Source organism: Onychomys torridus, chromosome 11, assembly GCF_903995425.1.
Source record: "Onychomys torridus chromosome 11, mOncTor1.1, whole genome shotgun sequence".
In the NCBI taxonomy this organism is placed as follows: domain Eukaryota; kingdom Metazoa; phylum Chordata; class Mammalia; order Rodentia; family Cricetidae; genus Onychomys; species Onychomys torridus.
Window position 1 is genome coordinate 10245309 of NC_050453.1, and position 18678 is coordinate 10263986.

The window sequence follows — 18678 nt, forward strand, 5'->3', positions numbered from 1 at the left end:
ACTAATAGTTACCCTCCTGCACAATAACAGGCCAGATTTTTCTTTCCCCCAAAGACCATGTCTTATTCTGTAGCTCACACCAGCCACATACTCAAGATCCTTGGCGCACTGAGATCATAGGTTTCTTCCCACCATCGTTGGCAGTATAACATTCTGCTCCTATAGAACTAAAATTTAGTGCCTACTGACCAACTCATTTCTCTCTAACTTCTAAGGGACTACCATTCTTTCTCAAGTTAAATACAATCACTTCCTTGGAGTTCACATACAGTTAAGATCATGCAATGCCTTGTTTATTTCACTGAACACAAACACCTTCAATCGTATCTATGGTACTACAAATAGCAGACTTCGCTCCTTGCACAGCTAATACCCCACTGTGGTATGTGCACTGTTTTTACCAGGTGAGGTCGCCACCACTGGACTATAATGCTGCAATGAACAGAGCAGATGTCCCTTCAGTCACTCACTGTCTGCATCTGGATCCACATCTCGGAAAGGCACTACTAAAGTGCAAACTAGTGATTTTATTGTTTAAAATCTTCACACTGCTTTCTACACTGGCTGTCAAGTGCTAATAAAGCAGCAAACACTGCAGCCACGCCGTGGGCTGTGCTTACAGCTGCCACGTAGCACAGCACTTCCATACCTGGATGGCCCGTCCGCTGGCAGATATGAAGGCTTCGATTGTGGTCGTGTAGTCTCCTCCTGCAAACTTCTCCTTTTCCGTCTTTCTTCCTCTCACAACAGGGATTGCCAAGAGCTCTTCATATACTCTAGCATATAACTCAAGGATCTGCAAGACCTGCAACAACATTTATGGCATGCTTCTTCAGTATAGGCTTCTCAATCTACACTATTTCAAACTGTTGGTGAAAAGGTTCTTCAACAACAATAAAATTATGGAAAGGTTAAAGAAGTCAATGCGAGACTTAAGGAAGATGTTCAACAAAACAGCACTGTGAGGCTCAGTAACACTTAGGTGCAAATAAATTTAGAATGCAGGAGAAAAGTGCTTGAGAGATATACAGTAATTAGAGTGAAAACCTTAAAAAATGATTAATTTCAATCATAGGACTAATTTTCTATAAATTAAAGGCTAACTGTTTATCATACAAAAATTTTTAATAGTAAATTTACCAGTAAAATTTTAATAAGCAGTTTTTAAAATCTGTTTACTCTTGGGTTAACTTTCTGTTTTCAAACAGGTATTACACAGCATAAGCCCAACAATAAAAAACCAGGCCTAGAGAGACACGGGCATATAGAGGATGCTCCTACCTCGTCAGCTGCCTCCTCGAAGGTGGCAAAGGCGCTGTGCCCCTCCTGCCACAGGAACTCCCGAGTGCGGAGGAAAGGCTGTGGGTGCTTGAACTCCCAGCGCTGTCGTGCAAGGACAAAGCCAGTCAGTATAAGAAAATCCCAGTTTTTTATTAGCACCTTTACATGACCAATAATCAAAAATAAATATTGTGATCCAAAACACTTTGAAAATACTTTCACACTCAAACAAGGCAAGCATGCTCTAAAGAGCAATGGACATATAAAACCGGCGACCGACTAATAGCACATGTACACCTACCACCACATTGCACCACTGGTTGAGCCTGATGGGCAGGTCTCTGTGCGACTGCACCCATTTTGCATATGCAGGATACATTACTGAAAGTCAAGAAAATATAGACACTTATGATTTGATTTCCTCCTTAAGGCTGACAAGAGTTAAATTTGCAATGTAATTAATATGAATTAAAGTGTGTTTGCGCCATTATCTGTGATGGTTCACTGAATGACATCATTATCTAGTCTATCAATCACAACCCTGAAGATAGACAAATCTACCTACCAGGATCATATTTTGTGTGCTTCACCTATTTTCATGTAACTGTTGATTGTTTCCATGTTCTATTTGGGCGAAGACTAGTATAGTCTGTGTTCTATATAAAATCATTTACATTCTTCATCTTAAACATTTAATTTTCTCCTTTGCTTTACATGTATCATTATCAAATTTAAAGATGTCAATGTTATTCCTGAATTCAGCTATGTATCAGAATTAGAATTGTTAGATTCACAGACTACCCATCCAATGAAGAACACACTTGCCAGGAACTACGACTTGTCTACAATGTACAATCATTAAAACAAAACTAATTTGTGTGAGAAAAAAAAACTAGAGTTCAATTTCAAAAGTACAAATACAAAAACACACTACAAGTATTAGAGAATGAGCATGCTAACTGTGAAGATAGCAATCACTGTAGGATGCCACCAAGCCCAAAGTCCCTGGTGGCAGACCCAATCACTAAGTATAATTCCAGGAAAATTATTTCATCAACTGATGGCTGTCTCTGCCTTCCCATGGCAAGAAAATTACACAACATAGCCACATGAAAGCACTCTAAAAACCCTAGGAGAAGGTGAGCATGGTGGTGCACACCTTTAATCCCAGCACCTGGGAATCAGATCTCTGTGAGTTCAGGTTAGCCTGACCTAAATGCCAGGTTCCAGGTCAGCTAGAGCTGGATATGAGTGAGACCCTGTCTCAAAAACAAACAAAAAACTCTACAGGAATATACATCTAAATGAATATCGTTTGCAAATTTATAATCAATCCCAAGAACAATCCAATACAATTCCATCTATAAAGTTGTAACTCTGAACAAAAATAGATGCCGTTTAAAAAGAAAACACCTTTCAGCCACAGCAGCTATCTTCCAGTAACTTGCCAAAGTGATTCCCCAGGCTTTTTAGGAAATGTGGCACTGTCCCTTTATCCACATACATGTGAAGCCAGAGACCATTCCCTATGAATTCATGGCTTAATGTATAAAAAATAAAGAACCTAAAACATAAAGTGTTTTTCTTTAAAAAGAAGAAAGATGGACACAGAGACTTATATCCTACTGCTAACAAACTCTGTAACTAAATGGCTTAACATAAAATCTACATAACTTAACTTTCACTCTGCCTTCATCTTTCAGTAAATTGTTTTCAGGAAGGAGGGTAAGCATGAGAAACAGCGAGGCTCAACTCCAGCCCTACCAGCCCAGCGAGCTGCTCCACTGCTCCCGACTGCTCTCACCTGTTTCACTGGTGGGCCGAATGGCAATTGGCTCTGCCAACTCTGTCTTGCCAGATCTTGTCACCCAAGCAACCTGGTAAGATAAAGGATGGTGGACATGTGTTAGTGGCGTTGTTGAAGAGCATAAATACACGTCAACTTCCAGGTTTTCTCAGTGTCAACTCAGGAGTCCAAACTCCCACTGCTGTCATCAGGAGGGATGGACAAGTCAGTCAGAGGACGTGACCAACAACAACTAAATGAGAGGAAAGAGGACACTGTAAGAGGAGGAACAGCCTCAAATGTCTCCTGCTGGTTATTAACTCTACGGGAGATATCATTCTGAGTTTATAGGAGAAACCACACAAAGAAAAACCCCATCTTTTCCAGTGTACCTCAGGGGCAAAGTCATCGATGTGACTCTTCTCCTTCTCTAAGGCAGCCTGAGACACAAAGATGGGGAAGTAGCAGTTCTCAACTCCGAGTTTCTTGATCTCAGCATCAAAGAAGTCCTTAATGGATTCCCAAATGGAGTACGACCAGGGACGGAGAATATAGCAGCCACTCACATCATAGTATTCAATCATCTCTGACTTGGTGATGACCTGTGAAAGAGAAAAACCTGTAAAGTGAACCAGTATTCTAGTGCAAAGGCAAGAGCATATGGTAATTAAAGTTCCTATCTGTAGAAACGGCAAATACTGTCATTTATTTATTTGTTTATCTTGGTTTTGTAAAATGAGGTTTTTGTGTAGCCCTGGTTGTTCTGGAACTCTGTAGACCAGGCTGACCTTGAACTCAGAGACCCACCTGTCTCTGCCTCCCAAATGCTGGAATTACAGGTATGTGCCATCTTGCCTGGCTTGGAAACACCCTCCTTAATGTGCAGGAAAAACATACTTTCCTACATGCAGCAGCAACACAGAACAGGACTCTCAAGTCTGCAGGCTCCCACTGAGCTACACCCTTAGCCTTCTTTTCTTTTAGTTTTTATTTTGAGACAGTTTCACTGTGTAGGCCAACTAGCCTGGAACTCAAGCTCTCTCGCCTTCCTCTTCCAAGTGTTGGGGTTACATGCATGTGCCACCACACCTGACAAGATAATTATTATAATGGGCATCATGGGAGATGGCATGGGCATAGGTACAGTGTCTGCCTTGCACTGATCCCCAGACCCCTAAAATGTCAAGTGTAATGGTGTGAGATGTGCACCTGTAATTTCAATACTAGGGAAAGAGGGAGAGCGGAGACAAGAGGGCTTTTGGGGTGCACTGGCTGGCCAGCCTAGCCTAATTGGTGAGGCCAGGTCAAAGAGAGATCTTGTCTCAAAGGAGGTAAATGACTTTTCTAAGGGCAACACCCATATGCATTTATGCACATGTGCACATACACATACAAATGCACATGCTTGAACACATACACAAGCACAAATACACACACACACACACACACACACACACACACACACACACACACACGTGTATGCACATGAGGAAGGGGGAGAAATCACATTGTTAGGCCTACCTTTCTCCCTTGACTTTACAATCTGAATATAAAGCCAACCTTGAGAATGTTAACATAAAAGCCCACTGAAAGCATACTCACTTGCGAGTACCATTCGGCAAGATTTTCTTCTTTTTTTGCCTCAAGTCCCAATCTGCAGACATGCAAAAAAAAAAAAAAAAGAATCCTTCATTTGGCAACTCCTTTTCAGTTTGTGTCTTAGTCTGCTTTCTACACTGGAGAACAAGCCGTCTAGAAAACAGAAGTGCAGGCATCGGTCTCGTGAATGGAGAGGGCCCTCTAGGGGCATAACTTGTGCTGGGTGTGACACAGCAAGGTACTAGGCTTGGGAACTCTTCCTTTGTTTTGTTTTGTTTTTTCCCCAAGACAGGGTTTCTCTGTGTAGCTTTGTGCCTTTCCTGGAGCTCGTTCTGTAGACCAGGCTGACATCGAACTCACCGCCCAGCTGGCTTATCTTACTTACTGCTACAAAGGCTCCACCTTTCCGTCCTATTCTCTCTACCAACTGGGGGACTAAATTCCCAACATATATACTATGGAATACATTCAACCCACAGCAGGCTGAGCTGAAAGTAAGAATATAAGCTCAATAGGGGAGTTCTTAATTTCCAGTCATTTTTATATTTACTTCTTTTTCTATTCATTTCCACAACAATGCTTTTAATCCAGAAAGCAATTCAGTCTTTGTTTTTTAACACAGGGAGGTTTTCTCTATTTAGCCCATGCTTGGCTAAAACTTGATATATAGATCAAACTGGCCCACGCTTAGACAGTTTTCTTGCCTCTGCCTCTGAAGTACTGAGATCATGGGCATCATCACACATCCCCAACATCAAAACAGCTTCGAAAAAGTTGGTCAGATGTTGTCCATGAAAACTGCCAAGGACAAATCTGTTTAGGACTATGATTTTTTTAAAAGATGTATTTATTTATTTATTATGTATATAGTATTCTGCCTGCATGTGTCCCAGCAGGCCAGAAGAGGTCACTAGATCTCATTACAGGTGGTTGGGAGCTACCATGTGGTTGCTGGAACTGAACTCAGGACCCCTGGAAGAGCAGTCAGTGCTCTTAACAGCTGAGCCATCTCTCCAGCCCAGAACTATGATTTTTAAAGAAGACATTTATTTATTATAAAATTCTTTTCAATTAAAATATATTTGGAGAAAGCAGTCTATTCACATATATTCTCCACTAAAAAAGCTTTTGTCAATCTCAACACAGGTGATATTAACAACTAAAAAGATCAGTGTTGCCAAGCAGTGGTGGCGCACGCCTTTAATCCTAGAACTTGGGAGGCAGAGGCAGACAGAACTCTGTGAGTTCGAGGCCAGCCTGGTCTACAGAGTGAGTTCCAGGACAGCCAGGACTGTTACACAGAGAAACCCTGTCTCGAGGAAAAAAAAAAAAAAAAAAAGATCAGTGTCTCACCAAAGGTAAAATACAAAAAGTAATAAAAATAGTAGCTACTGACTATACAGATGAATGAATATTCACATATAAGTATATACACAACTATATTTCATACTAAATAGAAGATGCAGAAGTGGAAGTTTGTAAAAATAAACAACATTTAAATTAAGCAAAAAAATGCAACAAAACCCCAACTAATCCAATGCCGGAACTTGGTATTTAGTAGGACACTTGCCTAGAAGTGAAGCCCCTTTTGTTCAGTCCTCCATCTCCTCACCCCACCCCATTCCTGCAATACTTCTTTCCTCAAAGGCTCACCATTAGTTGGCCATGGGGTGTGCACACCTATAACCTCAACAGGAAGGCTGAGGCAGAAAGACCAAGAATTCAAGACAGACCTGAGCTACATAGGAAGACCCCCCCCCCCCCCGAAAGATCTCTCTGCCTATTAACTGTGTTCTGTAAGAAGCACATGTTTTCCCGTTTGCAAGCAAGGCTTTATGATCTTAGATTTATAATGTATTTACAATTTCTCTCTTTTCTCTATGTGAAACTGAAGCCTACACACGGGCAGTCAGAAGGTGAAGGGAAGAGAGAGGCTCTAACCTCTTGTCCACTGTTCTACACATTTACTGAATGCTAAGTCAATACATAAAACCAGGAGGAGCTGTTGCTGTATTCTCTAAGGAGATAGTACATGAACATGAGGGGCAGTTAAACTTGATATTCAGCTGAAGAAATCTAAAAATCAAACTACCTCAGTACTAGCATTTCCTTCTAGGAAGCCATGACAGGAAGCCCATCACAGTATTTTGTCCTGTACTTCTGGAAGGAGAGTTGCACTGTTCACACAGATAGGAAAACACTGAAAAGGACATACAATCTTACTGTCTGGTCCTTAAACCAGCTGTTTTATATTTAAACTACCAACTTCCAAATAATATTGGGAACAAAATTCTTATTTACTCCTTATGAAAAACTTTCATTTGAAAAAAAGACAACCCACAAAGCAATGTGTATTTAAGCTTCACTAGTTTAGTTCCCCTTACCTAGTATATCTCGGATGACAATTGCTTCCTACTTCAGAGCTTTCTGTACTCAGTACTGTTTGTCTAGACTCCAAAGGCTGAGCACTCCATAGGCTCAAAGTGTTAAAGGTTTGATTCTCAGTTGGTGAACTGTTTGGGAAGGATCAGGAGGTGTGGCCTTGTTGGAGGGGTGTGTCACTGGGGTGGGCTTTGGGGCCATGCAGGCCCACTCTCATTCTCATTCTGCCTAATGATCAGATGTAAGCTCCTGCTCAATGCCATGCATGCCTGCCTGCTAGCATGCTCCCTGCCACGGTGGTCACAGACTCTCCTCCCTTCTGTAAACTGCCTTGGTCATGGTGTCTCGTCACAGCAACAGAACAGTGAGACACTCAACCTGTGACGATGGTGACCAACTCATCTCCATGGTGGAGGAAACACAACATGCGGGAAAGTTCAGGAACTTCTGAAAGCGAGCAAATGATGTGCTACTATTTTTAAGTCAATAGATGTTATCTATTGACATCAGAGTATGAGCATTCTGCCTTGATGGCAGTAAACCAAGACCTGCTTATTTTAAAGACAAACTCTTGGGGACTGAATTCACATGGAAACGGTTAGTACCTGGTCTGTTTCTTTGGCCCCTGCCCTTCTCCCGCTCCACCTGATGACAGCCCACTGCCCTGGCTTTTTGAAGGCTCTTTCCCTTGGCCGTCATTTTGTTTCTGAGGCTTATTCTGCTTTTCAGATTTATTTTCTTTTTCTTTCTTCTTCTTATCTTTGTCTTCAGACCCAGTAGCAGACACAGGCTTATATTCAACTCCTGTCAGCGACTTGTACTGTGCCTTCAGCTGAAGGAGTTCTTGTACAGCTGAATCTACTTGATCCTTCAGTGAAACAAAGCAGGACAGAGAAGACAACATGCAGTGAAAATTACTGTCCTGGCATCCGTTAACAAATACCACACCCAGATTTCCAAGGCTTACAACAATTAATTAAGGGCAACAGATGTAGACACAAAATGCTAAAATATACTAGGAAAATAAAGAATATAAAAGGGACAAAACGAGCCTACAGTAGTAGAAATAGGTGATCCACACAGAGCACTGTCTCACCAGCAGTAACCAGCTACTCTTGGCTATGTAAATTAATAGAAAGTGGGACCACACAAAGTAAACCCACACTGACCTTAGAGGCCTTTTCCGCTTTAAGTTTTCGAACTACGTCTCCTTGACAAGCCACTCTGTCAAAGAGTACTTTAGCTTCTGGTGTCTCTGGACCAGCAGGCTCAGAACTGCTGACAGAACCTGACTGTGACTTCTGAGATGCTGGGGGCTGACCAGGGACATACTCCTTCCCAGTTTTTTCTTTATACTCAGCTTTCAGGGACAGTAAGCATTCTACAGCTTCATTTACTTTAGCCTGAAAATAAAGTAGAAGAGAAGTATTTTACATCTATAAATATTTCAAGGTCATTTCAAAGTCTTTAATCATTACCAAAGTATACTTAGCCATTTACATCCAGAGATCCAAGTATTCAAAGATGAAAAATATTTGAAAAAAAAAAAAAAAACTGTATCATGAAAAAGTGGGCAAGGAAAGAAAAAACCTGGACTAATAATTTCTTTCTAAAAGCCTTTCAAAGACTCGGTTGAATAAAATATACTTTCTATATTAAAAGATGCATGTGGCAAAACACTGCTCTATTCTGAAAATATACAGAGGTTTCATTATTTCCTAAACAGGACAACTATTTATGTTATATTAGGTACTGTAAGTAATCCCGAGAGAATTCTAAGCACACAAATACACAGAAGGAAATGAAGAGACAATATGTGAATACCACACTACTTTATATAAGAGATTGTGCATGCTTTTGTTTTATTATCCAATCAAGTTCTGAAACCACTGACCACTTCAAAGACCACAAAGAGATGGCAAAGTATGTTGAAGTCTTAAGTTACATGCATACCTGTATATTTCAATATTTGATAATTCAACATAAACAGAAAGGATGACACCCTCAGCAAAGAGACACATGATACTCCACCACAGAAGATAGCAGCACAGGGAAAGGACTCAAGCTGGATGCCTGACCTCAAAATGCACCACAAATCAACATCTTATTGAGAAACTTAGTGAAGAGAGAGTGCTTCATGGATACATCACATCACTGCATTGGGTAACAGAGTCAATGCAACAGGAGTGAGGGAGTACACCCAAGACAAGCTCACAGCCATGCAGGAGCAACACTAGACTAGCTCATAGCCATGCAGGAGCAGCACTAGACTAGCTCACAGCTGTGCAGGAGCAGCACAAACTAGCTCACAGCCGTGCAGGAGCAGCACTAAAGCAATCCAAGGAACCTGCAACCTGGAAATAATAATTCACATCTTCTTGAGTTACTTTGTTTTTCTGCCTGTAGACTTTGCAGTCTGTCATCCCAAGAATAACAAGGAAGGAGTAAATGCAAAAGGAAAATCTAGATGTGTTGGTAGAAGTTCATAATTCCAGACTAGGGAAGTTGAGGCACAAGATCCTGAGTTCAAAGCCAGCCTGGGTTACACAGTGTAACCTATATTCAGGAAAAAAGGATTGGAGAGTGAACGAAGTAATTAGAGAAGGCTGTCTGTATTCCCAACCTGACTCTTGTTGCTATTACTTTAGAATTAAGAGCTCTTTCCCAATAGAACTTCTTAAGAAAAAGGTCACAGTTAAATGAAGAGTCAAAGAGAAAGGGAAAGAATTCAGGGAGAGGGACAGAAGGAAACGGAAGGGAGGGCAGAAGAAAGAAAGGTGAGGGTACCATCAGCTAAAAGAACGAAAATGTGGAGAAAACAAGGGATACCCTTAGAAATATGTCTACAAAAAAATACTTTTTGAAATAAGTTCCAATGACCTGACTTAGACCCAGGAGAGAACTGACTCCCACAGCTGTCTCTGACTTCGGCATATGCCCTATATTCACGTGCGCGCGCGCACACACACACACACACACACACACACGTTTAAACATTCACTTGAGTTTGAAGTCAAATGATACAGTTACAAAAGGAAAAATTCCTTGTTTGACAACATGAATTTGAAATATTATAGAAGAGAAAATTAAGGTAAACAATCTATTACATTATTGAATACTCTATCCTACCAAGATTACATGTATAATATATACTTCCAAAATAAGACCAAACTCTACCAATCACTATGCAAATTTCCCTGATTACCTAAGGTTCTTGAGGGAAATTAGAATTATTAACAAAGCAATGTATCATTTCAATGCATATTTACTCTACACCAGATGCCATACTAAGTGTTTCATAAGGATTGTCTTGCAGCACATCTCAGAAACTAAGTGCTTGACCCGCAGTGACATGGGAAGAGGTAGACAGAAACCATATCCTGGGATCTTGGCTACAGTCCCCATAGCATCACAAGCGCATGGAACATTGACCTGAGTGTGCGCGAGGAGCTCGCTAGCCAGACAGTCCAATCAAAACAGTGAGCTCCAGCTTCAGTGGGTCCCTGTCTCAAATAATGAGGTCAACAGACAGAGGAGGCCTCCTCAAGTCAACATCTGGCAAGCACACATCTTCACACATATGCATACCAAACATGAATACAAATACTTCCTATCACTTGAGTGTGTCTTGGCACACAGCAGGCAATAACTGTTCGATTACAGGGAGCTTACACATTGTTTCATGGGGATAGGGGACTGTGTTCAAACAGAACTCACAGGCTTGCTTACAATGTACTCTTGACTCCAACAGACTGACCTTAGGAGCCTTTTCAGCTTTCAGCTTGCGCACCACTTCTCCTTGGGCAGCAACTTTATCATAGAGAGATGTATTTTCCATAGTGCTAGATGGCGACTTAGTAGAAACACTCTGTGCTGCTCCAGTGGAGGGGTTCCCAGGTTTATACTCCTGCCCAGTTTTCTGTTTATATTCAGCTTTTAAAGCCAAAAGCTGTTTCACAGCTGCATCTATATCTTCCTTTGCTGCTTTCTTGGCTTTCAACTCACGAACAACCTCTCCCTGAACCGCCACTCTGTTGTAAAGGATGGAGGAATCCTCAGATGCAGCACAAGTATTGCTCACAGCAGGCACTGGTCTTTCTTTAGAAGCAGAGCTTGTCTATGGATGCAGAAAACCAAGAGTAAAGTATGAATCCATGTCAAACAGTCTCACAAGCTTATATGAAACTTACTATTTCATCATATTTTGTAAAAACTTTTATTTCAATTCTTTCAAAAGCTCAGGTCAATCAGCTCACATCTAAAAACCTTATCCCCACAGAAATAGCAGCAGCATACAAAGGAGAGGTAAACAATCAGTCACTGCAGCATTCTCATCATAGGAAAACCTGAGGGAGGTAAGAGGACTCCGTAGAAACCTGCCTCTTTCTCTTTAGAAGACCAAAAGTATAATGCATTTATTTCAGGTCAAGAATAAATCACCACTGAGCTAGAAGATCTATTCTCACTTAAACTGGAAACTAATTGCTATTTATTTATTGGTCATGTTGGTCTAAGAACTAAATGTTAAGAGGCTCTGGGTAGATATTATTTGGTACTTTCTCGTACCTGGTAGAGTAAAGAGATTTACTGTCTAGTGTTAAATATTTATTCAGGTCAGGCAGTGGTGGTGCACACCTTTAATGCCAGCACTCAGGAGGCAGAGTAAGGTGGATTTCTGTAAGTTCAAGGCCAGCCTGGTTTACAGAGCTAGTTCTAAAACAGCCAGAGCCAAACAAATAAACCCTGTCTCAAATAAACAAAAGAAATAAAAATAAATCACCATTACCGTACATACCAGAAATGTAACATAAAATAACTATGTATGTTGTTATAAAAGTTAAGTACTTTTAACCCATTTAGACTGAGAGAAAATAGAAATTAATCTGTAAAAAGTCATTCAGCATTATCATTAACATTTTTTAAAAGTTGAGATGTGTCATTTATTTATTAGCAAAGAATTCATTGAGATACTCTGAGAGAATCAGATGTGATAGCATACACTTAATATTCTAGAACTTGGGAGCTGAAGAAACACACACACACACACACACACACACACACACACACACACACACACACCATGCATCAATAAGTCCTAGATCAGACTTCAATTTTTGACAGTAACAGTCTCTTACTGGAGGCAAATACCTTCAAGGATCATCAAAAGGAAACCAAAAAGAGTACAGAAATCTCTCACTACAATACTGAGTATAATGGTCAACTGCATTTGAATGTCTTTTAGGGTTTGTGGTTTCAAAGCATATCCATACATTCTTTGAAATGCCTCCCACCAAGAAGTGCGTGTCTGCTGCCCTGAATCTGGGTAGGCTTAGAACTATCTTCCCAATAGTACACAGCAGACTTGACTCTCTGAGACCTTCCAGGCTACAACCACAAAGGCAATGCCGCTTCTCCTTTCCCTACTGAACACACACTTCTGATATTTGTTGTATTGCTTCTTTTCTTCCAGACCCTAACTTCTGGAGGTCTGAGCTATTACCCTAAGTAGCCTCCCTACTATGACACTACCATGCTGGAGGCCATATCCACCACAGAGCCACCATCGTGTGGTATCCAGATGAAAGAATTACTCTGGATGTTCAACTTAGTTAAGCCTTTCATGGTCACAGCTATGATCTAAACTACATCAAGCAAGTGGTTTGTATTAAGCCTATACTCTCTAATATCAGTCATTACTTCCACTATGACAGACACTCAAATGCAATTACTATAACATTGGTATCTTTCAGAGAGAATAAGTAAGAGGATGGGTGCCACATGGGACCAGTGAGATTGCAGAGTTTCCGCAGCCCCTTCAAAAAGGGCCTAGAAGTACATAGCTATTTCATTAAAATAGTACACTAAGGTGTAACTGGCCTTTTGTGATCTCATTCTCTTGATGAGTATTCAGTTCAAGTTTTCAGAGGTGCTTAAGTAAGACATTAAAGAGATTTGCAAGCTGGGTATGTTGGCACAGGCCTTGAATTCCAGCAGGTGAATCACACTGAGATCAAGGCCAGCCTGATTTACATAGCAAGTTCTAGGCCAACCAGACTGCATGGTGAGAACCTATCTCAAAACAAAACAAACAACTGCATTCCTCCAAACAACAGCAACAAAAAGGATTTCAAACTTCAAAATGACACCTTCCTTTGAACAGCAAGCTTTGTCCCGGCATAATGACATATATCCCGGTAACCCCAGCACTTAGGAAGCTGAGGTAGGATTATAAATTCAAGACAAGCATGAGCTACTTAGCCAGCTAGTTCAAGGCCAGCCTGGAATATGCTGTGAGATCCTGGCCCCCACTCATCCCCCCAAAAAAGTTATTTATGTTAATATGCAACTGGATTTTGTTATTTTAAGTGAATTAGCAATTTTTAAAACCTTCCCAGTTCACCAATCTGGCATGGTCACTTACTCTTATAAACACAGCCATTAGGAAGAAGAGGTAGAGGATGGTTAGTTTAAACCAACCTGGGCAACATGGGCAGATCCTGTCTCAAAGAAACTTAAATAAACAAATACTTTTAAATTTTAGTTTGGTAACTACTGACAAATAAAAAACTATGGGGGCTGGAGAGATGACTCAGTGGTCAAAACCATCTGTAAGTTCCAGGGAATGATACCCTTTTCTGGCATCTGGCATCTGTCAGTATCAGACAGACAGGTGATTTGGACATAGATACAGGCAAAACAACCATACAAGAAAACTTAAAAAAAAAAAAAAAAAAAAAAAGCTACATAAACAAATCATTTTAAGTATCTAAGGGGTCCTGGGCTTGGGATCCACAGATCAGTGGCTGATCACTTACCTAGCATGACGAGGCTACGGAAAAAGAGGAAGGGGCGCGGAAGGAGGAAGCCCAAAGTTTGACATTGCTGGTATATAATCACTGCACAAAAACAGTTATAAGGATGCTGCCGCCACTTAAACTGTTGTTTCTCTTTTTTCTTCTGGGTGAACTAGAGGTTTTAGTCTGTTCAAATTAGCATCAAGTGTAAGACATACATGCTCACTGTAAATAGTGCCAGGCTTTCCTCTCCTAATGAACTATGTCTTCTGTCTTTCCTGCCTCAGGTTATTTATTTACTCAGTCAACCAAAATAAATCTAGAAGTTACTGGTTTTTCCTAATTCCACACCCTGAATCCACCTCCTATTTCCTACCCCCCCCTTCATCCTTCCCTAGCTCTTGCTGGATAAAACCTAGCATTGCTGGATAAAACACAGCACCAATATAACCTTACATCATCGCACTACTGTCTTCAATGGATCCCCACCCATTTGCTAAGATTCATGGATACCACCTGTATAGGATTATCCAAAGGTGTCAACAAGTTCCCAGCAGCACCATGGGATATTTTAAGTATCTAAGAGAAACTGCTGAACAATATGCCTGACAAAACACTGTGCTACTAGCTCACAGCAGTTCAGTTTTAACACAAGTGTGTTACATTCCTTTGATGAAACATCTCAGAAAAATGCTCTGCTTTGCACAGCTGCTGTGTTTAAAAAGCAAATATCGCAAAAATCGACATGGACAGGAAGCACAATGTGTGTAATTAGAGTTCAAGAAAAAATAAAAGTACTATTGTGTTTTTTCAATTAGTATACTATTTTAAGAATAAATAATTAATATTCAAAATCTTCAATTTATTTGTATAATTTTTCAAGTGGCACTAAATAATTAAGACATAAATATTTTATTGGCTTTTTGAGCTTAACTATGTAGAGACTTTTGTGAACTCATATGGCTGAGGGTGACACTGAAAATCCTGAGAGATTAAAGAACCATGAAAAAGGACATCTGACAAGCTCTGGCTATAAAAGACCCTCACCCTATTCTCTCCATCTGTCACCATCTCCAAATCCACTCTGCATGAAGAGAACAAGACATGCATCTCAATCTACAAAGCCCTTCTTAAACTAGACAGCTAGGCAGGTTTCCTACCTCACTCCCACAGAGATTACTAAGCAGAAAATGTTCACATTCACCATCTAAAAGGCAAAGGAGCTTTTCCTACCACCCATACCACAGAAACTTCCTTTTCCTTTTCTCTTTCCAGAACCTTAATGGCAAGAGGGAGCTCTCTCTACAGGGTAGTGTGTGATGGAAAAGTACAAAGAACAAGAATCCTGCTAGAAAATAAAACAAAATAGAAGAAAAAGATAGGGTGGGGGAAAAGACCTATTGCAGGGGGTGAGGGAGTCCCCCAGAAATGTTCTGTCAGTCTAGGCTGTCTTAGTTTTTTAGTATAGTAAAATTACATTTTTAAAAAATTGTGTTCTCACCAGGTGGTGGTGGTGCACACCTTTACTCCCACTACTTGGGAGGCAGAGGCAGATAGATCTCTGTGGTGATATTGTGTTCCTCGAAATATTGTGCACTCTAATAAACATATCTGGGGTCAGAGACAGAACAGCCACAATATTAAACATAGAGGTTAGGCAGTGGTAGCACACACCTTTAATACTAGCATTCAAGAGGCAGAAATCCGTCCGGATCTCTGTGAGTTCAAGGCCACATTGGAAACAGCCAGGCATGGTGACACACGCCTTTAATCCCAAGAAGTGAGCCTTTAATCCCAGGGAGTGATGGCAGAAAGCAGAAAGATATATAAGGCGTGAAGATCAGAAACTAGCAGCATTTGGCTGGTTAAGCTTTTGGCTTTGGAGCAGCAGTTCAGCTGAGATTCATTCGGGATAAGGACTCAGAGGCTTCCAGTCTGAGGAAACAGGATCAGCTGAGGAACTGGCAAGATGAGGTAGCTGTGGCTTATTCTGCTTCTCTGATCTTCCAGCATTCACCCCAATACCAGGCCTCAGGTTTCATTTTATTAATAAGACTCTTTAAGATTCATGCTACAGATCTCTGTGAGTTTGAGGCCACACTGATCTACAGAGGACGGAGAGTTCCAGGACAGCCAGGGTTACACAAAGAAACCCTGTCTCAAAAAACAAAAACAAAACAAAATAAAAAATCTTCCCAGAAAAGATAACAGAAACAAACAGCAAAGCACAAAGCAGCACTTGGTGTCCTCTTCAATCCCAGATTCTCAAAGGCAAGAAAACCCACCACCCTTAAAAAGACATTTCTAAGCCTTGGCATATAAAATTTACAGGTTTCAGAGCTCTCTGTAAGAGTCAGCATTTACCTCCTTTCTTGAGGTTTCTACTTTGGTCTTTTCCTTTGATCCTGATGTTGGCATTTCCTTTGTGTGGCCATCAGGTATATATATCAAGATACATGGGGCTTCTTTGCAACTATATGGGCTAAAAAGAAAATAGACAAAAGTTTATTTGAACAAAATTATCTAAATTAGAATTGAATTACTAGATAAATTCAATGATACATAGTTACTGCTTTTCAAATTATAGTGCATTCCTGTGGCAATGCCACTTACTTAAGAGATTTTTTTTGGTCTCTCCTGTACTAATGTAAAAGAGGTCTAGTCTAAAGAGAGTAGTCTGAGCTGAGAATCTAACCTAAGTAGTCCTGAACCAACTTCTCTTCTATAGTGAACAACCAAAGCCACATCAGATATCATCATCCTATATACACACTGCTTCCAGTATTTTTGTGGGGAGAGAGGGGCACTGTTTTCAACATCTCACTGCTTCCAGCACAGGATCTTTACCTGCTCACATCTCATGGGGAACAGCAAGAAATGAATAACTTATTAATGTCCAATGTGTGTTGCTTACTAATTACTCAAGTCTGAAATATTAAGTATAGAAGATCAAATTAAATTGAGCAGGAATTGATCAGACACAGTGTTTTTTTTTGTTTTTGTTTTTTTTAAGATTTATTTATTTATTATGTATACAGTGTTCTGTCTGCACATATCCCCACAAGCCAGAAGAGGGCACCAGATCTCATTACAGATGGTTGTGAGCCACCAGGTGGTTGCTGGGAATTAAACTCAGGACCTTTGGAAGAGCAAGCAGTGCTCTTAACTCTTAACCTCTGAGCCATCTCTCTAGCCCCAGACAGTGTTTTAATCAAGTTCAACTTTTAAATTATTCACTGTGAGAACTTCAAAGATTCTGTTTAGATGTTATATTTATTTACCTAAAAGACAGCTGGGGTAGAATGCTTGCTTGTTGAGACTGTGGGCTCAATCCTCATCACCACCAAACCAAACACAAAAAAGGGCACAATATTTACCTAATTGGTTCATACGGCTGGTCACATATGAAGAATCCTCTTCTCTGCAGTTGTATGATATCTCCTTTTTTCAAATCCTTAAGGCAGGGGTCCCCTAGCATTAGTTCTTCATGCTACAAAAATGATACAGAACCAAATGTATGTTTTCAAAGCAGAGCACTAAGATAACTGTAAAATACAAGGAGTAGTCCAATAGCTGGACCATGCTCACTTACAACAGAACTGGTTCATTTGGGAAAGCCTTTGCTTTGAGTAGGAACCCATTACACGCATGAAAATGCTTGTGTGAGAATGCACACTTAATTTCAGTGCTGAGTATTTTGACTGGTTGGTTTTGTTTTGCGACATCTCACCATGAAGACAAATGTAACCTAGAGCTAGCAATCTTCCTTCCTCAGCCCCAGGAATGCTAGGGTTACAGGCAAGAACATTCTTCACATTTTTAAAACTTAACATTGATGAATAGGAAACCTTGTTCATAATTTGACTGGCAGTCCTGTGGAAATAAGCTCCCACCATACCTAGGAAATGCATTGGAAGGTACAGCAACACTCACAGGCTCTATAAGCAGGATCACAGGTTTTAATCCACCTCTCCTCTTTACTGCATCTTCGAGCAAGTTACTTAACTTCACTGTATTTCACCATCATTTATAAAATAGAAACATTACTCTTTATATCTTTGCTGTTTGTTTGTTTGTTTCCACTGATTTTGTTTCAGTGCGGAAGCTGAAACCAGGGCCTTGTACATGCTAGGCTAAAGCTCTGTCACTGAGCTATATATTTGCTTTTTGGGACAATATGATTCTGTAGCCCAGGCTTGACACAAACTCATGACCTTCCTGCCTCAATCCCCAAATGCTGGGATTATTGGCATGAGCCATCAGGCCTAGGTACATATTTATATTTAAATAAAATTTCTATAAGCCCTTTCTATTTTAGATAAGCAACTAAAACATTTAAAATTCGCTTTCCAAATGCTGAGTTTGTGTAAGAAAGGATGAGATTTGGTTTCTGCAGGTACCTTACTGTCCTTGTTGACGTACTGCTTGAAGTCCTCGTCTTTCCCCAGCACGGGCTTTGTAATCAAGTGCTCGTAAGTGACACAGACCGCTGGAATAGGGGGAGCGTGGGAGGTCTCAGCAAGCCAAGTGATCTTGGTGGTTTTCTTGTAGTCTTTGTTTTCTAAATTCAATTTTGCATCCAGAGATATAATTTTTCCATCTGCATTTCTAGATAAAAAAATCAAAAAGCATTCAAAAGAATGAAAGTAAACTGGTAGAAATGCATTATTCCGTAGTAAGGTGGAAGAATTCTCTTAGAAAAATTCAAATCAAACATCTATCGTAATTTTTTAATATGTCTGACAGACATTAGTTATACGAATGGAGCAAACTGCTGTCAGTTACTACTAATTTGCTGGAGCACAGGCCTGTATACCTCTTCTGAAAAATACAAAC

The 18678-nt window shown here is 40.4% G+C and overlaps 1 protein-coding gene across 3 annotated transcripts in view; it reads right to left on the reverse strand.

Moving 5' to 3' along the window:
• Positions 1–18678, reverse strand: part of Eprs1 (glutamyl-prolyl-tRNA synthetase 1) — a 69007-nt gene that overhangs the window by 15491 nt on the left and 34838 nt on the right. For all 3 annotated transcript variants that reach the window (XM_036202017.1, XM_036202016.1, XM_036202018.1), the window contains 12 exons: positions 18243–18450; positions 17220–17332; positions 16207–16324; positions 10806–11165; positions 8218–8451; positions 7654–7916; positions 4670–4721; positions 3460–3669; positions 3086–3158; positions 1583–1662; positions 1282–1383; positions 650–805 (listed from right to left, as the gene is read on the reverse strand). In XM_036202017.1, the coding sequence (XP_036057910.1) occupies positions 650–805; positions 1282–1383; positions 1583–1662; positions 3086–3158; positions 3460–3669; positions 4670–4721; positions 7654–7916; positions 8218–8451; positions 10806–11165; positions 16207–16324; positions 17220–17332; positions 18243–18450 (1969 nt within the window). The remainder of the gene's footprint in view (positions 1–649; positions 806–1281; positions 1384–1582; positions 1663–3085; positions 3159–3459; positions 3670–4669; positions 4722–7653; positions 7917–8217; positions 8452–10805; positions 11166–16206; positions 16325–17219; positions 17333–18242; positions 18451–18678) is intronic.